Below are 25,429 nucleotides of genomic sequence, written 5' to 3' on the forward strand. Positions count from 1 at the left end.
AAACACCCGTCCCAGTGTCCGCCTCCGAGCCTGTCTCCCCGCACCCCCCGGGCGTGTGCGTTGCCCTCTGTCCGTGATTCTGAGAAATAGCATGTCCTCCTGTCAGTCAGTCCTGCTTGAAAGGCAGGAATAAAAGGATCCCAAGAAACAAAGTAAAACAGAAAGCCAGTTTACTCTCCAGCCTGTGGTTAGGATCCAGGGCCCCACCACTTGCTACAATTTAACAGGCATACAGACACACCAGATCATTTAGGGGTGTCTGCTGTTCACAGCAGGACTGGCTAGCAACACCATGATACACAGGAAAGACTGAATGAAGCCAGCAAGGTTTCATTTCACTTTACTCCACTCTCAGTGCTCATGAAAACAGCAGTCAGGAAACCGAACTAAGTGCAGTGAGCACATCTGCTTCCAAGGACCGCTTTAAAATACCAAAGAGCAGAGATATCCCCTTGAGGACTAAGGTGCATCTGACCCAAGTATTTTCAATTGCTCCATATTTATATGAAAGACAGTGAACCGGGACGCTTAAAGGATTGGTGAGTTTGAATTATGATGTCAATGAGAAGGATATTATCTATATCATAGGCTGCCAAAAGAAATAAAAGGCCACCAGAGTGCTCCAAGGGTGGGGAAGACTTCGCCTCGAGTACTTTGGGCATGTCACCAGGAGGGGTCCGTCCCTGGAGAAAGACTTGATGCTTGGTAACATTGAGGGTCAGTGAAAAAGGAAAAGACGGTCAACAAGATGGGTTGACAGTCTCTGTAACATGTGCTTAAGCACACGCGAGACCGTCAGGAGGCACAGGATCGCCGGGCTGAGTTCTTTGGGGCCTGGGTCTGTGAGTAGGAACGCACGTGCTGACCTCTAACAAGAGCTGCTTGTCACCGCAGAGTGCAGCGTCCACAGCAGAGACTGTGTGGCCCACAGGCCACCAGCGGGCATCGTCTGTCCCTTCCGCAGGTTTCTCGTGCTTGCTGACCCTGATGGACTTCTCAGGGAAGCGGCACTGCCTGCTGCCATTTCTTCTGCCTCCAAAGGAAGGCGGCTCAGAGGAGGGGCCTGACACGGGCAGGATGTGTGCTAGGCTGGTCCCCGACTCGGTCTCCACGCAGGGCTAGGTCACAGACTCATACGGAGGGCCTGCGTAGTTGCATCTGAACCAGCCTCCGCAGCTCCCCATGACCGGGGAGGCCAGTGAGGGTCTCACAGGGTCAGGGAAACCTGGGCGGGGGGAGGCTGGTGTTACCTGGTTACCTGTCGGGTGTTATGATGCGCCCAGCTCCCTACCATCCTCATGTCCACGTGTGGTCTGTCACCCCTGGTGAGTGACAGTCACCAGCTCCCGGCACACTCACACCTGGCTTCTCCCCAGGCTGGCCCCCATGCGGCTGTACACGCTCTCCAAACGCCACTTCGTCCTCGTCTTCGTCGTTTTCTTCATCTGCTTCGGCCTCACCGTCTTCGTTGGGATCAAAGGTAGGTTTTGATAATGATCATTGCCCACTCAGCTGCCTTGTGTAGCCCTGTTCCCTCCTGGGAGGGCACCACTGCTGGAGGGGGAGTGCCGTGCCCTTGGAGCCCACGGGAGGGTCCCCACATGGCCCTGTCCTTCTCTGGGGAGTAGGAAGCAGGCCCAAGGCCAGAGTCTGCACTTCCTGCCCATACACAGTGGGGGTCTGGGCTTAGCCTGGCAGCAAGAACGACCTTAACCTCTGTTCAGACGTTTCCTGAACGATGCTGGCTGGGTCTGTGAGATGTATCACACCAGTGATGGTTAACAGCTTATGGTGGTTATGGGGCCCCTGCAGACCCGCTCTGCCCTGTGCCCACAGCCCTCTTGATACTGCTCTGTGGCAGGAGGCCAGATGAAGCCGTGCTTCGAGAGGCTTTGAAATCATCTCCTCCGACTCCTGCCTCCCAGTGGGCATCCCAGACCAGCGAGGTGCTTGCTGTTTTCTCAGGATTTCCCGTGGGTGGGCCTGCAAGGTGGGGTGCGTCTCACAAGGTCCTCCTCGCTCCCGGCAGCCTGGCTGCTGTGCTGGTGCAGAGGGCAGGCCCCCCAGGCCCGGGGCCGGAGCCAGCCAAGGTCTGCTGGGCCTCTCACGGAGCTGAGCTTGTTCAGTGTGGGCGGGCTCCTGGAGGTGCTCATTTCATGGACTTGACACTGCAGTGGAGTGGCAGTTAGACTTCACCTGTCCCACAGGCATTTGTGTCTTGAGAATTTCTTCACCAGAACGGGAGCTTGGTTTGGTGGCTGGACTGGGGAGGCTGGGAGCGAGGCTGCAGGGCTGGTGGTGGTGATGATGGTAGAAGCCGAGCCAGCTCTCCCTTCCCTCCAGTCCCCGAGGGATGACAGTGATGCTCGTCACTGCCGCACGTGGTTTAGTCACGTCATAACTGATTTCCACTCTTCTTCAGGGTTGGTGGGGCGGCTGTGAGCCCTCAGAGTGTCCCGTCTCAGGGAAGCTTTGAGTCCATTCCTCGGTTCTGACATCTGAGAATTGCCAGCTTTTCCCACTCTCCAGCTGCCTCAGAATTCTCCTGTCCCTTTCCTGCTTCCCAAACCGTTAGTAGTTGGAGCCCACCAGTCTCTCTGTGGAGTTAAGATGTGGCCGTCTGCTCCTGAGGAGGTTTAAAGCTTTGAAGACCCTAACCCAGCTGGCACTGCTGCTCTGCACCCAGCACAGTGGGCTTGGCCTCCTCTCTCCCACAGAGGACCCTCCCGGCCTCGACTCCAGGTGGAGGTGGCTAGGATTTCTGAGGGTGAAGTACCTTCCAGACCTTGAGCAAATCTCTCATTTTGAGAACCTGACAGCTGATAGCTGAGACCGGAGTCCACTCGCCCTGCTGCAGACGTGGGCAGTGTGGACTTGCTATGATTCCAGCCTCTGTCCCTTGGCGCTGGGTCAGTGCAGTCAGGGCCCACAGACCCAGGCTGCTGTCTCCATGGAGGTGATGGGCTGCCTGAAAGCCAGCACCCTCCTGGGATGATATGTTCGTAGACAAGCCCAGTGCTCGGCCCAGACTTGCAGGGTTTCCCTAGTCTGCACTCAGAGTCCTAGCTCTGCAGGATTTGAGCAGGGCTGTCCTGATGCCTGCGGACCTATTTCTGGAAGGACTTTGAATCCCAGTGTGTGTGTATCCTTTGCTGAATTATATTTGGAAGACTCGTTTAGTTGGCTGAAAGGCTAAGTGTGCCCTCGTTTTTAGCGGACTGTGTGACGTACAAGCTGTGTTGGCCACGTCCACGGTTTGTTGTCGTCTCTGGCTCATGTACTATGAGAAAACCCCATTGAAGGAAATGAATGGGATCCCCACACCTGGGCCTGCGAGCAACCAGACGGCGTGATACCTGCTTGGTACCATGATGCCCAGGAGAGGGGACTCCTGGGTCTCAGTGTGTGTTTATGTCTGAAGTCAGACCAGGAAAACAAGACCAACTCCACCGGATGCGTTTAAAAATCAGTCAGACAGCAAGCTCAATGGACCTTTTCCTTCTCTTTGTTTCACTTCAGGGCCAAAAGTGATCCAGACTTCCGCAGCCAATTTTTCACTAAACAACAGCAAAAAGGTAAGAGCCTGAGAGGCTGCCCGTGGGACCAGCTGCTGGACCACCAGACTGCGGTCCTGTGGGCAGGAGACTTAGATCCCTGGGCAGTGCCCACAGTTGACACTTCACTGCAAACCTAAAGGCTGCCGGTTCAGACAGGCAGTCTGGTTCCTTGAGATTACAGCCGGGGGCCTGTGGTGGAGCACAAGCTCTAATGCTAGGTAGGAGATGCTGAGTCCGAATTGGTGGCATTGGCTTTAGAGGGGCCTGAGACAGAGAGACTGCTCTGCCCTGAATCTTGTTTCTCATTCCCACTGTCCAGTGCTAAAACAATGCCTCAGTATTTAAGAAAGAAGGGAGTTTAGGGTGGCTTAGTGGTAAGGAGTTGTGCTCCCAACCCAAAGGTACGTGGTTTGAATCCAGCAGCTGCACTGCTAGAGAAAGATACCTCTCAGTTAACTCCCGTGCAGTGTGAGTGTGCCTCACAGTGACTCTATGAACAACAGACCTGAGCCCTCCTCTGCCCTGTGCCGTCCTCACAATCTCTGACTCGCTCAAGCCCATTGCTGCAGACACTGTGTCAGCCCATCTGATAGCGGGTCTTCTTGTCCTTCACTTACCTGCCACCTTTCCCAGCATGATGTCCTTCTCCAAAGAGTATCATTTCTAGCAACATGCCCAGAGAAAGTGAGACGAAGCTTCACCATCCTTGCCTCCCACGAACAGTTGAGCTGCACCTTCTCCAGGACATGCAGTATCTCCACGATCTGTGTGTTCTCTCGTCAGTCCGTGAGGTCTTCAGCACTCTTCTCTAACACACAGTTCAAAGGCGTCAGTAAGTCTTCCGTCATCCTGTTTCAAATTGCCCAGCTCTCAGCAACATAGCAAGTGATTGACAAGACCATGCTGTGAATCAGCGCGCCTTAGTCCGTGCAACGTTAGTACCTGTGAAAACCCACTGGAGCAGCCATGAGTTGATTCTGACTCGATAGCACATAACAACAACAACAACAACAACAACAACATCACCACTTAGAAGGGAAGTCAGTTTTGCCTCTTGGGGACAACATTCATTTTCAAAGGGTTGATCTGTCACCTTGATTTGTCATACCTGTGAATGCTATTAAATTCTAGATATTAACCATGATCTCTTCTGTTTCTGACCCTGACTGCATCTGCCCGAGTGGGGACCGGGCCTGCATGTCACGTTTCTGATGGAACTGGTTCTTTGTAATAGTGACTTCACATGCCTGTGTGACCTCGCTTTAAATCCATTTTTTAAAATGCATCATGATTCATCACCATTTTTCAGAGAAAAACAGTTCTTGCAACGAGAGAGTTTTGTAACCTTTTAAGGAGCTCTGTGGTAGCAGGGAGCCTTTTGTGTGTGAACCACGGTGTTGGTGGTTGGGTCCACTGGCCGCTCTGCAGGAAGGAGGCGGGCAGTCTCCTCCCGTTGGGATGAGCAGCCTCCGAAGCACCGTGGAGACCTCCGTGCACTGGAATCGACTCGGGCAGTGTATTTCGTTTGTGTTTTAAGAAGTGGTGACGCGTGAGTCCCGACGGCTCAGCACGGATCTTTCCGTGTGTCACACGTAGTGTTGGCAGCTATACGTGGAACACATTGTCTTGTTTCTTCCTGGCCCAGATGTGCATCCTTTAAATTGGACTATTCAACCCCAAGTCCCACTTCCCCCACCTCCCCTCTCAGTGTGTACCCTTAAACTTTTCTAAAAGAGGCAAAAGGAAAAACTGAACTAACCATCACTTCTTGGCGCTCGGGTTTTGACGGGCCTTTGCTTTGTCTGCTGTCATATTTCATGGCACTTCTTTCTCGGTTTCTGGAGCCAACTCTGATTTGAAGAGGGGGTGGTTTGGCTTTTTGCCATCTGTGTCTCGGACGTGAGTGTTGCTTTGACATGGAGGACAGAGACCATCCCACACAGTAGCTGGTTCTGAGCCCTCCTATCCAGGAAGGCCAGCTGGCCGCTGGATTTACTACCTTGCTGGCTTTCAGACGTGTCTCTGGCCAGTAGATGTCTCACTGACACTCAGACGCAAGCCTGGCTTCAGGTGGCATTTCTTTGTTTTCAGCGGCCCTTCCACATCTTCCTCGCGAGTCCCCCCACTGTGCGGTGCAGGCATCGTGCTTTTCACAACATGCCGACAGACGTCTGTGGCACGTGATCCACTCTTTTCCTCAACACCAGACCATAAAGAGTGAGATGCGCGTGGGACTTGAGGCGGCCCTGAGCCCTGTTGGCCTGTGAATGTGGAGGCGCTTCTGGGGTCCTCTCTTAGACGCCCCTCTTCCTGCAGCTTTTCTCTTGGTCCAAGGCCATCTTTTTTGAGGTGTTGCCTCACACCTCCAGGTGGGGGGCATTGCCCTTCCTGCAGGTTGTGACGAGAGACGGGTGAATGTCAGCAGGTGGCTGTCTCTCCCCACAGACGTCAGAGCAAAGTGACATCTGTGGTCGGAGACCAGGCACAGAGCGTTCCCCTCGTGTGCTCTTGTGGTGGTGAGGGGACGGGCGTGTGATGGCCACTGTAAATAAACGTCACAGGATAACTGAAGTGCTGTGTCTTTTTCTTTCTGCCTCAGCTGAAGCCAATTCAAATACTTTCCAACCCACTGTCTACATACAACCAGCAGCTGTGGCTGACGTGCGTCGTGGAGCTGGATCAGTCGAAAGGTGTGAGGCCTGACGTTTGGGGATGGTTTATGTTTGTACTGAGCATAGAGGTTGAATTTAGAAGTTAAGAGTACCGGGATGAAATGATGCAGAAAATGTTGCTTGTTATGTGTCCTAACAGCAAACTGGGAACCCCTTACACTTCCTCCAGGAGGCAGTACTTAGGGGACCGTGGCCTTGTGAGGGGGTGGAGTGATTTGGGAGAGGGTAGGGTTCTAGGTGCCTGAGGATGGAGAGCGTAATGATGACCGTGGAGCGTATGTGTGACGATTGTAGAAATGGCAAATTATTTGCTCCACGTTGATTTACCATAGCAAAAAAGACGGGACAAACCCCACAGTGGGATGCACATCAGCTCTGCTCGGGGACCATCTGCTATGGCCAGCCTTTTTTAGTGGGAGTGGGGCTGGGGGCTGAGGGATCTGCCTTAGGTTTGGGGAGAGACCAGGGCTGCTGCTAACTCCCTACAGGACCCAGGAGGGGCGCTCACAGCAGAGGACTCTGGTCCAAGCGGTGAGTTCTGGCTGGGGACTCTGCCCCAGCGCACCACTGTTTGATGACCCTGTTCATCGAGAACTGGACTAGTTAGGCGCTGTCCCAGGAGACTAAGAAAGATTGACGCCCAGATGGTTCTGTGTTCGGTGGCTGGATGAGCCCTTCAGATTGAGAAAGAATTTAGAAAGATGATCCAGAAAATTATGTTAAAAACATGTACATTTCAAGAACTCATTTTTCGTGGAGCTCTGGTGGCCTAGTAGCAAGAAACTGCGCTGCAGTCCTGAAGGCACGTGGTTCGAGGCCACCAGCAGCTCTGTGGGAGAAGGACGGGCAGTCTCCTCGTGTGTGATTAACTGCCTCTAAAAACCCGCTGGAGGGTTAGCTGTGGGTCAGTTCTGACTCTACTGTACACAACAACAATCAAAGCCTATACCTATACCAAGAACTAAAAATTCATTTAGTTATGAACTGCTAGTGCTCTACAAAGGGGACCTGAAGGATCTGTCTGCAACAGAGGTGTACACAGGTCAGTGGGGCAGTGGGCAGGAAGTGGCCTGGCAGGAAAGGGTGTGCCCTGCTTGGCAGATGGGATGTTCCTGTCGACCCAGGCTTGGCCTGCTGACATTGTCCCCACAAGCACTCCTGTGGCTGATTCCTAGGCCATTCCAGAGCCAGGCAGCACACCTGTGCAGGTGTGAGGACAGTGTCCCACGTGGTCCTTGACAGTGAGCTGGTGGCACACCTGTGCAGGTGTGAGGACGGTGTCCCACGTGGTCCCTGACAGTGAGCTGGTGGCACACCTGTGCAGGTGTGAGGACAGTGTCCCACGTGGTCCTTGACAGTGAGCTGGTGGCACACCTGTGCAGGTGTGAGGACAGTGTCCCACGTGGTTCTTGACATTTTTTGTTTCTCCTTTTTCTTTTGTAGAAACTTCGGTTCAGACAAGCTTTTCTATGACTGTTAAAGTCGATGGCGTAGCTCAAGGTGGAAACATAATGTTTATTCACAACAAAGTGCACAACCGGACCAGGACCCTCACGTGTGCAGGGGTAAGTGGTCGCCAGTGTGCCGTGATGCTGCCTGGGGCCACTGTCACGTGCTGCACTGTCACGGAGCTGTGTCTGATGTTACAGGCAGAGCACGGGAGGAGGCTCCTCAGAAGAGAGGCTTCCCACCGAGGGCCTGGCAGACCTGTGAGTTCATACACGCTTCTCCTCAGAGGTGTGCGGAGAGTCACAGCGACACACGTGCACACACACACAGAAGCACGCTAAGCAGAGGTGATAGACATCCCGTCTGCTCTGTGTTGAATGTCCTGCCCAGCATGTCCTCAGGTGGCTACCTACAGGCACCTGGGATGTGGAGGGGGCCGCTGCTCAGTGGTCAGCATTCAAAGGAGACGGGCCTCATGAGACCCAGGGAGCATTAGGAAAAGGGCCAGGTTAGAAAAGTCCCATTTGAGTGGACGTAATGATGAGAGTTTCATTTATGCTAGGAGAAACTGAGGCTGAGAGGAGTCAATCTAGTTGCCCACAGAAGCACGTGAAGGGGTCAGGGTTCAGCTGGACACCCTCACTCTGGAGCTGAGGGCTTCACTGTCTGCTCTTAAAGGGGAGGCCTCGGCCTTGTTCTTCCTGCAAGGAAGGGCTCCGATGGAGAGGGTTCATGTGTGTTGATCGGCCCTCTGCTATCCCTCCCTGTCACTGTTGAACGGTGGACAATGAAGGAGTCAGTTCTGAGCCTGCAGAGGTGACAGTGCCAAAGTTGTCTCCCAGCAGTCATGTCCACGGGAGGTGCTGAAGCCAGCGGGTTCTCCAGTGTGGCCTGGCCCGAGGGACTGGGGCAGGACATCATCGCCTGGACAAGTCTTGCTTGCTCAGCAAGCAAAGGTTGTTACTCAGCAAGCAAAGGTTATGTCTGTGTAATGCAGGTTGTTGATGAGTCTTCCTCCTGTCCTGATACCACATTCTTTATAACGTCTCAATTCTCAAATGATCTGTTCAGTCTACAGATTGAGTAGATATGGGGAAAAGATACAGCCCTAACTCAGACCTTTCTGGATTTTAAACTATGCAATGTTCCCTTGCTTAGGATAACAGCCTCTTAGTCTAGGTCTAGGTTTCACATAAGGACAATTAAGTGTTCTGGGATTCCAATGCACACAGAGGCCTTTGCATAGTCAATAAAACACAAATAGACATTTTTCTGGTATTGTCTACCATCAGCCAAGATCCATCAGACATCAGTGATATTGCTCGTGCCATAGCCTCTTCTAAATCCAGCTTGAATTTCTGGCAGTTTTGTCAATTCTAGCCATTTTTAAATAATCTTCAGCAAGATTTTGCTTGCATGTGGTAATAATGATTGTTGTTACGTGCTGCTGAGTTGACTGTGACTCATAGCGACCCGATACAGGATCTCTGAGCCTTGCTTTATCCTGAGTCTGTCTCTCCATCTCTTGACACACTGACCCCATCAGCCCAGTTATTGTGTCAATCCATCTCATCAGGGTCTTCCTCTCCTGCACTGTCCGTTGACCCCCTCCAAGCATAATGTCCTCCAAAGACCAGTCCCTCCTGGTTATGTGCCCAAAGTCTGTGAGATGGAGTATCAGAAACCTCTAAGTAGTACCTTGGTTTCACCTTCTCCAAGACAGACCTGTTAATTCTCTTGGCAATCTATGGTGTGTTCTGTATTCTTCTCCAGCACAACTCAAAAGCATTGATTAATTCTTCTGTCATCTTTGGTCACTGTCCAGCTCTCTGACGCATACCAAGTAATTGTGAAGACCATGACCTGGATCAGGTAAACCTTGGTCTCTAGACTGACATCCTTACTCTTCACCCATCTGGAGAGGTCCCTGACAGCAGATTTTCCAAATGCAATTAATCTTTTGATTTCCTGACTATTGGTGTCAAGAGTGTTGATTGTAGAACCAAGCAAGCTGAAATTGTTACAATCTCAGTCTCTTTTCCGTCTATCACGATGCTGCCAGTTGGCCCAGTGGTGTGAATCTTTGCTTTTTTGATGTTGATTTTCAGTTGCCTTTTTGGGAATGGAAGTAAATATTAATCTCTTCCATTAGTTGTATTCCATTTTTCTTGGCACAGCCTGGTGAGCATATTCAGGGCTGCATCTGTTGGAATATGTCAGTTGTTATTCCATAAATTCTGGGACCTTATTCTGTCAGTGCCTTCGGTACGGTTTGAACTTCTTCCTTCATTACCATTGTTTCTTAATCATCTGCTGCTGAAATGATTCTGCACCAGCCAATTTTTTGGATGCTCTGTATTCTTTTCATCTTCTTTTGATGCTTCCTGAAACATTCAAGATTTTGTCCTTAACATCTTTCACTATTGCAACTTGAGGCTTGTATTTGATCTTCAGTTCTCTTGGTTTGAGAAATGCTGAGTGAGTTCTTCCCTTTTGAGTTTCTAATTCCATCTCTTTACACATTTCATTATAATACTTTGTTTTCTTGAGCTGCCCTTTGAAAACATCTGTTCAGGTCTTTTTTTTTTTTTGCAACTGGAAAACATTTCCAGTTTTTAATTCTTAAAATTTTAAAATTATGAGTCACAATTGCAAAGGCAGATTTATAGAGCCACTTCTGAACGAGAGGGAAATTTTGGAATATTGACAAGGACGCATACTCAGAAATCTAGTTAAACAGTGGCTGTTCAACAGCTTGCATCCGTTCCTGCATGTTTTCAATCAGTTCTTCCTTGTATTTGCCTTTCTCTTTTCCATCTTGCTGAGATTTGGCTTCATGCTGAAGAATTTTTGTGTGATCTTTATCCAGTGTGTCGGCCTGGAGAGGGCCACCTTGTTGGGTGAGTGCCCACATGCACGGATGTACCGTTAGCCTTCTCACACCACACTCTTCTGATGTAGGCGACACGCTTCTCTGTGTACACCTGGACTGCCTTGCCAGTCTGCTGACCTTTGTAATGTCCTCGCACCACCTGGACCTTGTCCTTGCGAATGGGCACGGAGCGCACGTTGTACTTCTGCTGCTGCTCCTTGGACAGCGGGGAGGACACGATCTTCCTGCACACGTGTGAGGGGGCACTGAAGTGACGTTTGTGGTTCTTGCTTTGGTCCGAGGTGACAAAAGGATTGAACTTCCTGGTGACTGTCAGGCGTCCGGCAGCCTCAGACCCTTCATGCACCTGTCTGGTTCTTTTACAGCATCATTTTGTCCCTTTGTTTTGGCCTTTCAGTGTTCTAGTGCACATTTCAGAGTGTCTTCTGACATCCATTTCGGGTTTTTCTTTCTCCTCTGTATTTGAATGACCCTTTTGTTATTAATAATAATAATAATAATAACCCTTTTCCTTCTTGGCTAATACCCTTAAAGTCATCCCACACCTTATCAGATCTTCGATGATTAGTGTTCAGTGCCTCAAATCTAAAGATGATTTTTAAATTCAGGTGAAATTGACTTATGGTCGTCCTTTAGTTCTTGTGTGTGTGTTTTATTTTCTTCAGCCCCAGTTTGAACTTGCTTGAGGAGCTGGTGGTTTGTTCCACAGTTAACACCTGGTCTCGTTTTGACTACTGGTACTGAGTTTCTCCAACAATTCTTCCCCCAGATATAGTCAGTCTGATTCCTCTACCACCCATCAGGGGAGGTCTTAATGTGTGTGGTCCACCGTATGTGCTTTTTAAAAAGATACTTGCAATTAATAAATCATTGATTGTGCAAAATTCAGTCATTTGGTCTCCAACACATTTCTGTCACCAACTCCATTGTTTCCAACCAACAGTCCTTCTTCCTTGTTCCCAACTTCTGTGTTCTAGTCACCAATTATTAGAAATGAATTCTTATTGTATGTTTAATTTCAAATTGCAAAAGTTGATAAAAATCTCCAGTTTCTTATCTTTGGCTTTAGTTGTTGGTGCATACATTTGATTAATATTTGCATTAATATTTTTTTTTTGTATGTTGTTGCTGCTGTTACGTGCCATCAAGTCACTTGCGACTCATAGCGACCCTATGTACAAGAGCCCTAAATGCCGTTCTATCCTGTGCCAACCTCGCCGTCTCGAACACATTCGTTCCCACCACTCCACTCACAGAATCGATCCATCTCTCCGAGGGTCTTCCTCTCCTGCACCATCCCTCCACTCTCCCAAACATGATATCCCTCTCCAAGGTCCAGTCCCTCCTTGCAGCATGCCCAAAGTATGTCAGACGAAGCTTCAGAATCCTTGACTCCAAGAAGCATTCTGACTTCACCTTCTCCAGGACAAACCTATTTGTTCTCCTAGCAGTCCATGGTATATTCAATACTCTTCTCCAGCACCACAGCTCAAAGACATCAATTCTCTTTCTATCATCCCTATTCACTGTCCAACATTCTGATGCATAGCACGTAACTGCGAAGAGTATAGCCTGGATCAGGTGCACCTTAGTCTCCAGCCTGACGTTGTTGCTCTTCAGTACTCTTGAGAGGAGGTCTCTCACAGCTGACTTCCCCAATGCAATTTGTCTCCTGATTTCCTGGCTGCTGTTACCATGATTTAGGTGATACCCTATCACTCATAGCGTTGTACTTCAGGATGGATCGTAAAATGGTCTTTTTCACTATGAATACAACCCCATGCCTCCTTATTTTTTCACACCTGGCATGATATGAGTCATATCTGATTCAAAGTGGCCAGTGTCAGTCCATCTCAGCTCTCTGATGCCTAGAATGTTGATTCTTGTGCATTTTATTTCATTTTTTTACAATTGCCAATTTTCCTAAATTCATCCTTTGCACATTCCATGTTTCAGTTGTTAATGAATGTTTGCCACAGTTCCTCATTTTTTTAGTGTCTTCCAATTTATGAGCTCTCCGTCCCACGGTCCAGCTAAGTGTTCCTCAATTATTAATAGGGTTTTTGAAGGCCTGTTGTTTCAGAAGTGGATGGCCTTTATCGTAGGCTGTCTTAACATGGGAGCTCTGGTTTAGTATAGCAACTGATGGACCTAAGGAAATGATAAACAAGCACGTGTATACTATCTAAGCTCTAACAAGCAGCAACATGCAAATCACTGCCCTAATACAGGAAACAGACACACACAGATTGAATAGGTCTGTTGAAAGGAGACAGCCCTGACATACAAATTGTATTCTGAAATTCTTTTTTCTCGGTATTATTCACACAACAAAGGGTCACTGTGAATTGTACTCAACTCAGTGGCACTTAACATTTACACAACTGAATGCCTTCGCATAGTCAGTAAAACACAAACGTTTTCTGGCATTCTCTACTTTCAGCCAAGGTCTGTCCAGCATCAATAATGATATTGCTTGTTCTGTAGCCTCTTCTGAATCGTGCTTGGATTTCTGAAAGTTTCCTATCTGTGCACCACTCCTGTTGTTTTAATCATCTTCAGTAAGATTTTGCTTTAGTCGGTTGGTATGATAGTGGTCTTCCAAGTTTCTTGACAAAGACTAGTGAGTCACCATGTTCATTCTGCATCTGTTGTTAAAAGCAATCCAGCTGATATTCCATTGTTTCCTGGAGCTTTATTTATTTTTTTTTGTTTGTTTGTTTTGCCGTTTTATTAACAAAACAAAAACCTATACGAAAAGAAAAAGGGTTCTGATGGGCCAGCAGGGGAGGGGGCTAGTTCTTGCTGTGTCCCCCAAGTGTCTTGCTGCTGGATGAGGGGGCTGGGGATGTCCTGCATGGAGTTGTGTCCCCACTGTGCCCCACAGACATCTTGCTGTTGGATGGTAGGGGATGACCTCCATGGAGGGGCATGTCCCCACTGTGGCACCCCCCCCGCCAGGCGTCCTACTGCTGGGTGATGGGGTTGGGCGGTGGTCTTCATGGGGGGCCGTGTCCCTGCCGTGCCCTCTAGGTGTCTTGCTGCTGGATGAAGGGGTTGGAAATGGCCTCCATGCCGTCCATGAGCACCACGGACGTGCCCCGGCACACCACTGGGCCCAGCTGCCTCGTGTCCTCCGTCAGTTTGTACTGGTCATCAGGGTCTCTCATGTACTCGATGGTGCCGTCCAGCACGAGGTTGAGGAGGGGGTCGAAGCCTTTCAGGATTCCACAGGCTTCGCGGCCTCCTTGGAACTTCACCTGGATGGTCTTGTCGATGTACTTGGACACGTCCAAGATGCTCTCCTCCTCTTTCTTCTCCTTGTCCGCCATCTTTCCCCGCGGGCCGCTGTTGGAGCTTTATTTTTCTGTCAATGCCTACAGTGCAGCTTTCACTTCTTCCTTTAGTAACATGGTTTCTTATTTGTATGCTACTTCCTGCAATAATTTGTTGCTGACCAGTTCTTCCTGGTGTGTTGATACTGTGTATTCCTTCCATCCATTCAATATTTTGCCCATAGAATTCTTCATCCTGACAACTCGAAGTTTGAATTTTTTCAGTTCTTTGAGTTTGAGAAATGTTGAGCATGCTCTTCCATTTGGTTTTCTAACTGCTAGTCTTTGCACATTTCATTATAATAATGCTTTGCCTTCTTCACCAGACCCTCGAAATACTCTGCACAGCTTTCTTATTCCATCCTTTTCAGAGTCTCTTCTGACTTTCATTTTGGTCTTTCTTTTTAATGACATTTTACTTTCTGTATGTTTGATGTCCTTAAGATCATTCACAATGCACCTGGTCTTCGCTTGTTCGTGTTCAGGGCATCAAATCTTTCTTGAGATGGTTTTTAACATTCCAGTGAGATGAACTCAGGTCACACTTTGCTACTTCGAGACGTGTTTTTCTTTAGCTTCAATTTGAAATTAGAGTGTCCAATGGTCTGTTACACAGTTGGCGCCTGGCCTTATTCTGACTTCCAAGAAATGATTTTGGAGAATGAGCCAGTCTCCGTGACTAGAAGGTCTGGATTCTGTGAGGTTTTAAAATTCTATTAAAAAAATTGTCTTCAGAGCTGCAGTTTTTGAGACAGTTTGATGCGTGGCCTTCTTGTTGCACTGACACTGGAAGCTCCCTTGTCCCTCTGCACTTTCCCTCCAGTTCCTTAGACTAACTTCCTCCCACTGACCATCCCACATCCCTCTCTAGCACTTACAGGTGAATCCTGTGATACTAAGCTTTCTTCCTGATCTCAGACATTTGATACTTGACTGTCTGACCCTGGAAGCCAATATCTGGTGCTTTCCCCTCCTAGCTGTGGAGTTGACACCTCCGGCTTCAGAGCTAAGCTCGCGCTGACGCTCTTCCTGAAGGCCAGTGGACTCTGTACTCTGGGCAGTGCCTGCGCTTTGCTGTGACCCTGGTAGTGTAGAGGGTCAGTGTGCTGGGGACGGTTGCTGTGTCCGTGTGCCCATTCAGGGAGTCTAAGCTGCATCCTTGTTCACCTCTGCACCCCAGAAAGAGACTCCTGCCTTGTCACTCTGGGAAGAACTGCTGGAAATCAGTAGCAGCACCCTAACTGTCAGAGGGCCAGAGACAGGGCTCCTGGCAGAGAAATAAGCAGCTAGACTTGCATGATCACACCAGCTGTGTCACAATGCAGACCTGCGTGATCACACCAGCTATGTCACACACCAGACCTGCGTGATCACATCAGCTGTGTCACACGGGATCTGCGTGATCACACCAGCTGTGTCACAGACAGACCTGCATAATCACACCAGCCGTGTCACACACCTCACCTCCTAGCAGAGATTCCAGAGTGGCTGGTGATCACAGGCCTCAGCGTGGGGACTGGCCGACTGACAGGAGAAAGGACAGTCCTTGCCCCTCTGCGTCATTAGAGCGATAGCAGAAGGGCCAGGAGGGAGCATGTGGGGTGTGATTGGTGTGTCTCGGCTAACGTCCCCCCAGTGTGGTGTGGATTCCAAAGTGACAGACCTGTGTCCTTGTGTACATACCTTGACCCAAGTGACAGGTGGTTTTGAATCATCTGAAGGGAAAAGCTTCTTGGGGATTAGAAGTCGTTTGTTGTTTGTTTTCAGAAATAACATTCGGCTCTTTCTAAGAAAGGTTTTGGCTGCTGGCAGACTTTTTCTAGGCCTTTTTAAAGGATTGGTCCCTGGCGACGGTCCATTCTGAGCATCTGTATTGACACGCGCTGCTTCGAGGGTCAGTTGCTGGAAGCACCAGCCTCTCTTCTTTAAATCAAGACAGACTTGCTTTGTGTGTTTGCAGAAATGTGCAGAAATCATCGTGGCTCACCTGGGTTACCTGAATTACACGCAGTACACGGTGATGGTGGGATTTGAACACCTGGAGCTGCCCATCAGGGAGATGAACTTCACGGTGAGTATGCCGGTTGCTGGCAGGGTTTCCAGGGCTCACGTTTTCATGCCCATCTTTTATTGAGTTACTGACATAAATATTGTTGTTGTTAAGTGCCGTTGAGTCATAGACGACTCATAGCGACCCTATGAACGAAAGGCCTCAGCACTGTTCATAGAGTTTCCGGAGACAAGCCGTTTCAGAAGTGCATGCCACTCTTGCTTCCAAGCTTGTTTTAATCAGAAGCTCCACCAAACACTATCCACCATGGGTAACCAGTATCAAATTTGGCACGTCACTGTCACAATGTTTAGCATCACAGCAACCACGAGTTAACCACTGTACAGCAATTCACAGAGCAGTGCTATACCACCTAGAAGAGGGTTTGACAGAAAAACAATTTGAACCAAGCCTGAGAACCGCAGATTAAAATGACCCACCTTGGGCTTGTTAGCGTAACTTTCTGTCCACTAGACCAACGTAGCTCTATGTTGTTGTTTCTGTTTGACATAAATATTAGCATCTAAATAATGTTCTTTGGACATTGGAGACTTGTAAAGTTTAAAGAATTTCTACAAAGACCACTAATTCCTTAGGACCACCACTAGGTGGAAGCAGCAGCATAGAAATCAGAAACCCTTCGTGGTGCTCTCAACGTGAGAGCGAGCGAGTGGTATCTGCTGAGAGGGGGTGGGGGGTGGCCAGCACATTGTCCTGTGAAGACAAGCACCCTCTTGCAACTCTCGAGTGTCCCCAAACCCTGCAGGGACCTCTCCTGACGAGGTGCACTGCCTCCAGGTGGCCTGCCCTCTAATCACACAGCCAGCCCCAACCACTTATGAAAATCTTTTTGAAAAATATATTCAGCAAAGCATTTGCCACTGTGACATTTTTCACTTGCACAGTTCATTGACCTGGGTCCTCACCATCGTGCTGTGCAGCCGTCACAGTTAACTGTTTCCTGATTATTCCCCTGCCCTTGCAGAAACTCCAGCCACTTCCCCTCCATTAAGGCCTCAGGATGCTTGCCAAAGAGGACACAGCACCAACCACAGACCGATTTATAAAAAGAATGAGAAAAAAATACCCGAGTTATAGTTAGATTATAGAAAACTGTCTAGAAGGCTATCTTTTGGTGCTGGGACTAGTATTTTGTCTCTTGGTAGTCCTCCATGTCCCATAACGAGCTTTCTGATCAGAAGAGAAAGTCACAGTGTAGGAAAGACCTGAACAGTAAGCCCTTGACGCCGTGGCTTCTGAAAACCCACTGGATGGTTGCGATGAGGCAGTTTTGACTTGGAAGCAGTGGCTTTGTGTGGATTTGTGGACGGTTGAATCAGGTTTTCCATTATAAGCTACTGTTAGACCTTTATGAAGATGCATCAGCTCTACGGGTAGATACGTCTTTTCAACCCTCTAGTGATGCTTCTCCGCACTCAGAGACAAAACCACTGTCGCCAAGTCTGTTCCTCCTCAAGGTCACTCTCCATCGGGGTTCCAAGGTTGTGAGGTGATTCGAGATGATCGTAACCAGTGACATTACTTTGAGCGTGGCACGAAACGCAGTGTGCCACCAGGGCTTCTGTGCACTCACTCTCCAAAAAATAAACAAGTCATTGCCGTCAGACCGGAACCGACTCATAGCTGACCCTTCAGGTTCTGGGCCTGTGAGTCACGCGATAGGACGTGGCCCATCTTTGTCCCACCGCACTGCTGGTGGATTCGAACTGGGGGAGAGTTACAGCCTGTGGGTTAACAGAGCACCTTCCTACTGACTGTGCCACTAAAGCTCCTTTAAAGACAGAAACGAAAAGCACTGAAAATGCCACATGTGGTGAGCATGCGGGTGCCTTCGTACACCGCTGGTGAGAGCACACCTTGGTTTAATAACAACGTGTGCACGTGCTGACTGAAGACGTGGGCCTGACCATCTGTAGCCGCGTGGTCCTCAGCAGCCCCTCTAGACAGGTGAACAGGCGTGTGTGCCTGTACAGACATTCTTGACTGCATGAGAGTGTGGTTGTCACTCATAAACGCCACGGTGACTGACACAAGCCAATTATAACTTGGTACATAGTGTGTGCGAGAGCGGCCCAGCAATCTGTGCTGTCCCCTCTGCTGCCCTGTCACTCAGGAAGGCATTTCCTCCAAGCCAGCCCACCTAGGGGAGGGGAGGACGGCAGGTGGGGGGCGCTGCTCACCCACAGTGCTATTTGCATAGGTTTGTGGGGTGTGCGTTCCTTTCTGTCTGCACACTGTCTTTCAGCACAAATTTGGAAAAGGTAGAGTACACTTTAAAAAGCTGAGATCTCAGTTGTACTACCAAACATTGATCATTGTCAGAAAAAAGCCCAAGCCCTGAGCCTGGGGGGACGCCACCTCTGCACCAGCGCAACTCCTCAGCCCCTAATATCCGTCTGCTGGAACCACGTAGATAGTTCTGTCGGCTCAGAACCTACATCCAGCACGTTCATGGTTCTGGCAGAATTGTACCTTTCCAAGCTGTAACCGTGTACCTTCTGCACTGTTACTTTAAACATATTTCATGAAGCAGAATTTGTCATGAAGAAAAATCTGATGGTGCTATTTCTTTTTTCACTTGCTGGTTTTGTCAGTTTTCTAAATCTAGACACATAGTCCACACTTTCCTGTTTGCGTGTTATGTTCCTGTTGACGAGTGATTCTTCATCTCTGCTGAGCATTCTGCGAAGGATGCTTTCATGAACTCTGAATACTGTTAACAATGGCCACTGCAGGCGTGTTACAGTGTAGGGTTTATTAACAGTGATTTGTTGTTGTTGTTGACTAAACTTAACGCAGTTTGCAATAGATCATGCTAAACTTTTCTGTACATCATATCATTGAGATGTCATGAGAATTCTACAAAGTTAAGGAATAGCATGCTGATTTAATGGAGGAGAAATAAAACGTGAAGAAGCTGGGATTTGAGCCTGGTTCTTTGAGCCCGGTTCTCTGTCAGGAGAGCTCATATGCACATTGTGGCTCTCCACTTACTGCAGCATCAGTTGTTAACACTTAATTTTTATTGAACAACTTTATTGCGGTGTAACTGAGGCACTTTGAAACATATTTAAATTTGACCCATTTGAATATGTGTGTGTACATGTGTACACACAAGTCTGCCCAGGCAGAGGCCACCGTCGTCATGATGAACATAGTGACCATTACCCCTACATGGTTCCTTGTGACCTCCCACCTCCCCTTGTCACCCCTGGGCAACCACTGCTCTTCTCTTCCTCACTGTAGTTCATACTTTCTAGAATTTTGTATAGTTGTCCCGTGTGGTGTTTGAATTCTTTCACTCAGCATCATTATTTTGCGATAGATTGACAATTTGGGGTGTATTCAGACTTGATGTCTCTTTGTTGCTGGGTAGCATTCCCCTGGGTGGGTACCCCCCGGTCAGTTTGTCCACGTACCTGCTGACGCGTACTTGGACAACAATTTGAGGAGTTGTGAACAGAACTGTGAGTGTGGCGTGCGAGTCTGTGTGAGAATATGTGCTTTTGTTTCCCTTGGGTAAATACCTGGGAATGGAGAGGCAAGGTGAGGTGGTTGTGGTTGAGAGTTGCTTGCTTTCTAACAAACTGCCAGGCCTTTCCCTTCCTGGTTACACCATCTCCCGTCCCCATGGTGTCAAGGTCACGGCCAGGGCACTGCAGTCCTGGGTCCGGTCAGGTGTCTGGCTGTGACAGTGTCCAGCTGTGACTGACATGAGAGGGAACCTCCTCCACCCTGGTGCCAGCGCTGCAGCCTCCTTCCAATACCTGGGCAGTCACCAGGCACATGCCAGTCGGCACGCCACCTGATGGCTCCACGTGCAGCCTACTGGTTTGGTTAGGATTCACACCTTTACATTTTACTTAAACTTTTCATTCTTAAAATGTTACTTTTAATAGAAACCATGGCTTTTTCTAACAAGGTTGATAATTGATTTTTAAAATCCAAGTGGTCTTAGTGTGACTATAGAATAATTTAGCCACAAGATTTATCATTGTTGTTAGGTTGAGTTGAATGTTCCTCATAGTGACCCCTTCAATAACAGATCTGGATCCTGTCCTATCTCTACCTCTAATACTGTAGCTGCCTACATTCTTTGGTGGTTCATAGAATTTTTGAAGGCCTGCTATTTTGTAAGTGGATGGCCAGTCCTTTTTCCTAGTCTGTCTTAGTCTGGGAGCTCTGCTGAAACCTGTCCACCATGGGGGACCTTTCTGACATTTGACATACCAGTGGCATCACCCACAAGCTACCACAGCACAGTAGACTGACAGACAGGTGCTGTGCTCAACATCACACAATTTGAAATGGTTTTCTCTTGATAGTTAAGATTTTTGGTGTCTTTTCTTCAATATCAAGGTAAAAGATACTTGGTGTAAAGTAACTGGAGCATGTAGGAAAGTATGAGAAAGAATATTTAAATTCTATATGTCCTCATGTCTGGAGATACTCTATTATTACCACTCTACTACATTTGCTTGGAGGCACAGGCATGTTCTAAAATCTTACCTCTCTCCCCTGTCAGTGGAAGACTTACGACCCTGCCTTCTCCCAGTTGGAAATCTGGTTCCGATTTGTCTTCGTGGTGCTCACCTTCATTGTCACCGTAAGTGCCATCTTCCAACACGCCGTCAGGATTTGAGCCAGCACAGAGCTGGTTGGTTCACTGTGAACCTGTGGAAGATTTAGTGCAACTCTTTGAGACCCCTCATCAAAGGGATGACTTTATTTGACCCTAATCTGTATTTGTGGAAGCAGGTGTGGCATCCACTTCCATAATAGCTTGCCTCCAGAAACCCTATGAACCTGGAGAGAGGATGAAAGGCACCCAAGCGTCGAGGACTCTCCTTCATAGGGTCGCTATGATTCGCCTGCAACTCGACGGCACTTAACAACACAACAACAACAATCTGTGTTTACTGTGGTGCTGAAGGATCACAGCCTACGTGACCCACCTCTGTGCAGTGACCTGTGTGCCGTGCGGCAATGACAGCACGCGCCGATGCTGTGACGGGTGATACCATTTCACACATGGCGGATGCAGCTCTGGTGGGAATCACCTCTCTGCCTAGAGATGCAACATACATACATACATTTATGTTTGGTAAATTATACAGAAGCTTTTGGCCTTTGGTCTTTGTCTGGACACTTGGTTCATGTGGGACCTGAGGTTGTGTTCACAAAGACATTAACTTATTTGGTGGAGATGTTTTTTGGGGTTTTTTTTAAGTGCTGTTAAGTTGGTCTTGCCTCACAGTGACCTGATATGCAGCAGGACAAAGCACTGGCCCGGCCACTGTTGTCATTGAACCTGTTGTTGCAGTCATTGCGTCAGGCAGTCTTGTGAGGGTCTTCCATGTTTTCGCTGACCATCTTATCAGTATGGTGTCCTTCTGTAGGGACTGGTCCCTTCTGATAACACATCCAGAGTAGGAAGACAGAGTCTTACCATCTTACTTCTGAGGAGCACTCCAGCTGTTCATTTTTCTGACAGTTTGTGGTCTAGGTTGTATTCTTCACCACCACCACTCAGATGCATCAGTCCTTCTTTGGTCTTCCTTATTCATTGTCCAGCTTTCACAAGCCCATGAAGTGGTTGAAAATACCATGGCTAGGGGCAGAGCAGCCAGGTTCAAATTGTTTTCCTGTCAAACATTCTTCTAGGTGGTATAGCACTGGTCTGTGCGTTGCTGTACAGAGGTAACTCGTGGTTGCTGTGATGCTGAAGCCTGTGACAGTGATGTGCCAATCGTGGTAATGGGCACCCATGGTGGACAGTGTTGGCTGGAGCTTCCCGACTAAATCAAGCCTGGAAGCAGGAGCGGCATCCACTTCCAAAATGGCTTGCCTCCGGAAACTCTATGTACGAACAGTGCTCAGGCTGTTCGTTCATAGGGTCGCTATGAGTCGTCTACGACTCGACGGCATTAAACAACAACAACAGGGGCAGAGGTACCTCAGTCTTCAGAGTGACAATTTTCCTTTTTAACACTAACGAGGTCCTGCTTCTGTGGGCATTCATTGTAGATCCAAGTGAAAGGAGTAACTTGGCAGCTTCAGTCTTCCTTTATCGTGCTGTTACTCACTGGTCCTGTCGTGAGAACCTCTGATTCCCGGTGTTAAAGTCTCGCCTCTCCTGGGAGCTGCAGTGTTGGATCTTTGTCACCGAGTGCTTTGAGGCTTCCTCACCTTCAGTTAGTAGATTGTGCCATGTGTGCGTGTTACCCTTAGAAAGCAGACATCCCCACAGGACCCGAGGGGTGAAGAGGAGCATTGATCACTGGGGAGGTGGAGATACACCTTTACACCTTGTTTGTTATTGTTGCGATGTGCCATTGAGTCACCTGTGTCTCCTAGTACAATACCTCTGAAGCCTGTCCTATCCTGAGCCAATGTCACTGACTCTGACACACCTGTCCCTCTGCCCCTCAGTACCCTAGTTTCTGTGTCAGTCCATCATGTCCAGGCTCTTCCTCTTCTCTGTCCCTCTCCAAGGACAGTGTCCAGTCTTCTATGTTCATCCCTCTCGCAGTTCATGTTCCAATTACTCGTGGCTGCTTGTTCCTCCTTTATGTCTCACACTGTGAGGGCTCAGCGTTAGGAGCCGTAGCTGCTAGTCTGCTCTCAGTCTGCTCTATTGTATGTAGAGGTTTTGAAAACCGGTTATTTTGGAAGTCGATGGCCGGTCTTCCTTCCTATTAACTTGGATACTCAGCTTCAGAACAATATCTGACAGATAAGCGTTTTCCTGAAAGGAGTAGAGGAAAGGCACTTCCCCACTGCAGAGGTAACCGATTGATTCAGTGTTGGTCCCCCCTTTGACGTGGATGTGTTTGTCCTGCCCCTTTAGCCACTCCAATAGCTTCCACTCCCTGCTTACACTAGCCAACACCTCCCTCCCTCAGCCAACCCTTGATACAATGGCTCAGGCCTCAAGGCACTTCGGTGAGGCCTCGCATCTGACACTGCTGTGGGCCTTAGCTGCTGCTGCCGGTCCCTCGTGAGTTTAGGAGGCTCAAAGTCCGAGTCCCAGGTACCAGCTCTAGTTGAGAGATTCCAGTCTTGCTGCCTCTGAGGTGCTGCTCTGCCTCCAGCCACTCGCTGTGGACAGGTGTGGCATGTAGGGGCGTGGAGCAGTGACCTCTCCCACTGCCACTCATGAGCTCTCGGTGCTGAGTGGACCATGTCCAGGAACGCAGGCCGTGGTGGGTGTGTAAGATCAGACAGTGATGCTCTTTGGGGTCTGGTGTGGGTGGGAGGGTAGGACCCACTGGCATGGGACTGCAGGGATGACGGTGCTCAAGACACAGCTGGGGACGCCAGGTCAGTGAGCCTGGAGAGCCGACCTTTATATTGGCTGTCAGAAGTCCTTGCCTGTTCTTGGTGGGTCTATTGTCTGAACTCTGACGCTGGGGCGCAGAGAGCTGGTCCAGGCCCTGGTGTGTTCTAACTTAGAACCTTCTCAGCTAACTTGAACTGAGGAACTCCTCCCCTAGTCCAGGTATCCCAGACTCTCTGGAAATGTACTACTTTATTTCGGGTCACAGGACAGAGCCCAGGCCTAGAGACTATAGGCTGAGCAGTGTCGCCCTTGGGTGCAGTGCCTCTCAGGGACATGTTTTACACATGACCATGTCTCTGGACCCTCTGTGAGCTGTGCTCTTGAGGCCTTTCCTCTGGGGACCCCGTGTGTCTGTCCAGTCCTCTCCTCTCGGCCCACGGCCATGGCCTGCCCTGGGTATCCTGACGCAGGTGGTGGTGGGGTGCTCTTGTTGTTACAGGGTCACTGAGTCCCAGGCTCCCTTGGTGGCCTGCTGAGGGCTGCTGGGACCTCTTTGCTGTTCCACTCTTAGTCCTCACTGTGGTCATTGGGACCGTGGTGGTCAGCTTGGCTGATGGCTAGTCTCGCCTGAGCCCTAGCCCCATGGCTGGGGAGGTGCCGTGAGGCAGTAACGTGCTCCTTGCTTTGCAGTGCCTGTTTGCACACTCGCTGCGCAAGTTTTCCATGCGGGACTGGGGCATCGAGCAGAAGTGGATGTCCATCCTGCTGCCTCTGCTGCTGCTTTACAACGGTACGTCCTGTTCTGTTTGTCAGCTCTCCTCTCGGAAGGTTAGAGCTCGAGGAACCTGAGAGATGGTGCGTGCCATTCTGTTTGCCAGCTCTCCTCTTGGAGGGTTAGAGCTGAGAGGAACCTGAGAGATGGCTGAGGCGCCAGAGCTTCTAGAGAGCAGCTGCCCTCCAGAGGGTCCCCCATACACTCTCTGGCCTCTGCTCTCAGCTGCCCAGGATGAGGTGGGTGCCTGGGATTCGTAAGAGTAGAGCTCGCTGTGGTGGCCAGAGTGAAACCGGCCACAGGCACAGCCGCTGTGAGTCTTGCTGAAGGTGGTCGCCCTGCTGCCTGGTCTCTCCCTGCTCTAAGGGGCTGGCTTCCTGAGCTGGCCCGTCGGCTGAGCCCGCAGGGCACCCACAGGGCACAGGAACGTGCTGGGCTGGCACTGGGACTAGGACATGTAACGGGTCCTTTGCACCTATTAGCTCAGTTACTGCTCTCTGTAACCCGTAAGGTCTCTGGTGCAGTCTGTGAGCTGATACCTACAATTTTTTTTAAAAAACTAGCTTTTTGTTCCCCACTTTCTCTTTGACCTGACCCAGGAGAGGCTGACAGTTCTGAGCCTCAGGTAGTGGGGTACCCTGGCTGGAGGTGGAATGAAGCCTGTGTTGATCACATGAAAAGATGGAAAGGACACCCCCCTGGGACTGTGTGTGGACCTCTAGTAAATTATGGAAGGGAAGAGGCCCCCACATGGGCCCAGGGTGTGAGCTGATATTTATTGTGTAGAGGAAGGGAAGAGATTCCGTCACTGGGCCTGTGAGTGGGCCTGTGATAATTATGTGGGGGATGTGGAGAGATGGAACAGGCTCCCCATGTTGGTCCTCCGATGGGCTTGGGGTGGGTGTAAGCCTATGATAAGTAAGTGGAGGAAAGGAAGGGTGCCCCAGTTGGGCTGGATGTGGGCCCATGCTGATCACAGGAAGGGAGGAAAGGGCTCCCCGGGTGGTCCAGGAGAGGCTCTGGGCCGTTGTTGATCATGTGGAAGGTATTCATTCCTTCCCTGGGGCCGGGTGTGGAGCCATGAGAACTATGTAGAAGGAGGGCAGGGTGTCCCCGCTGGGACTTGGTGCGGGACCAAGTCAGGGAGGGAGAGAAAGGGTCCCCAGCTGGGCCTGGGGGTGGTGTGGGCTGGGGGTGGTGAGGACATGTGCTCACCCCCTGTCGCTCGTTGCAGACCCCTTCTTCCCCCTGTCCTTCCTGGTGAACAGCTGGGTTCCGGGCATGCTGGACGACCTCTTCCAGTCGCTGTTCCTGTGCGCGCTGCTGCTCTTCTGGCTGTGCGTGTACCACGGCATCAGGGTGCAGGTGAGCGCAGCCCCGAGCGCGCAGCCTCACCCT

At 49.7% G+C, this 25,429-nt stretch overlaps 1 protein-coding gene and 1 pseudogene across 1 annotated transcript in view; one reads left to right on the plus strand and one right to left on the minus strand.

Annotated features, from left to right (window-relative positions):
* The window catches only part of TMEM181 (transmembrane protein 181), a 62,099-nt gene that overhangs the window by 24,964 nt on the left and 11,706 nt on the right, over positions 1-25,429 (plus strand). The window contains exons 2-9 of the mRNA XM_006882761.1: positions 1,377-1,480; positions 3,520-3,575; positions 6,157-6,247; positions 7,673-7,794; positions 15,867-15,977; positions 20,503-20,583; positions 23,950-24,049; positions 25,266-25,396. Of these exons, the coding sequence (XP_006882823.1) occupies positions 1,377-1,480; positions 3,520-3,575; positions 6,157-6,247; positions 7,673-7,794; positions 15,867-15,977; positions 20,503-20,583; positions 23,950-24,049; positions 25,266-25,396 (796 nt within the window). The remainder of the gene's footprint in view (positions 1-1,376; positions 1,481-3,519; positions 3,576-6,156; positions 6,248-7,672; positions 7,795-15,866; positions 15,978-20,502; positions 20,584-23,949; positions 24,050-25,265; positions 25,397-25,429) is intronic.
* LOC102860579 lies at positions 13,601-13,903 on the minus strand (annotated as a pseudogene).

This window comes from Elephantulus edwardii, unplaced genomic scaffold, assembly GCF_000299155.1.
Source record: "Elephantulus edwardii isolate Elephantulus edwardi_28Jun2011 unplaced genomic scaffold, EleEdw1.0 scaffold00024, whole genome shotgun sequence".
Lineage (NCBI taxonomy): Eukaryota > Metazoa > Chordata > Mammalia > Macroscelidea > Macroscelididae > Elephantulus > Elephantulus edwardii.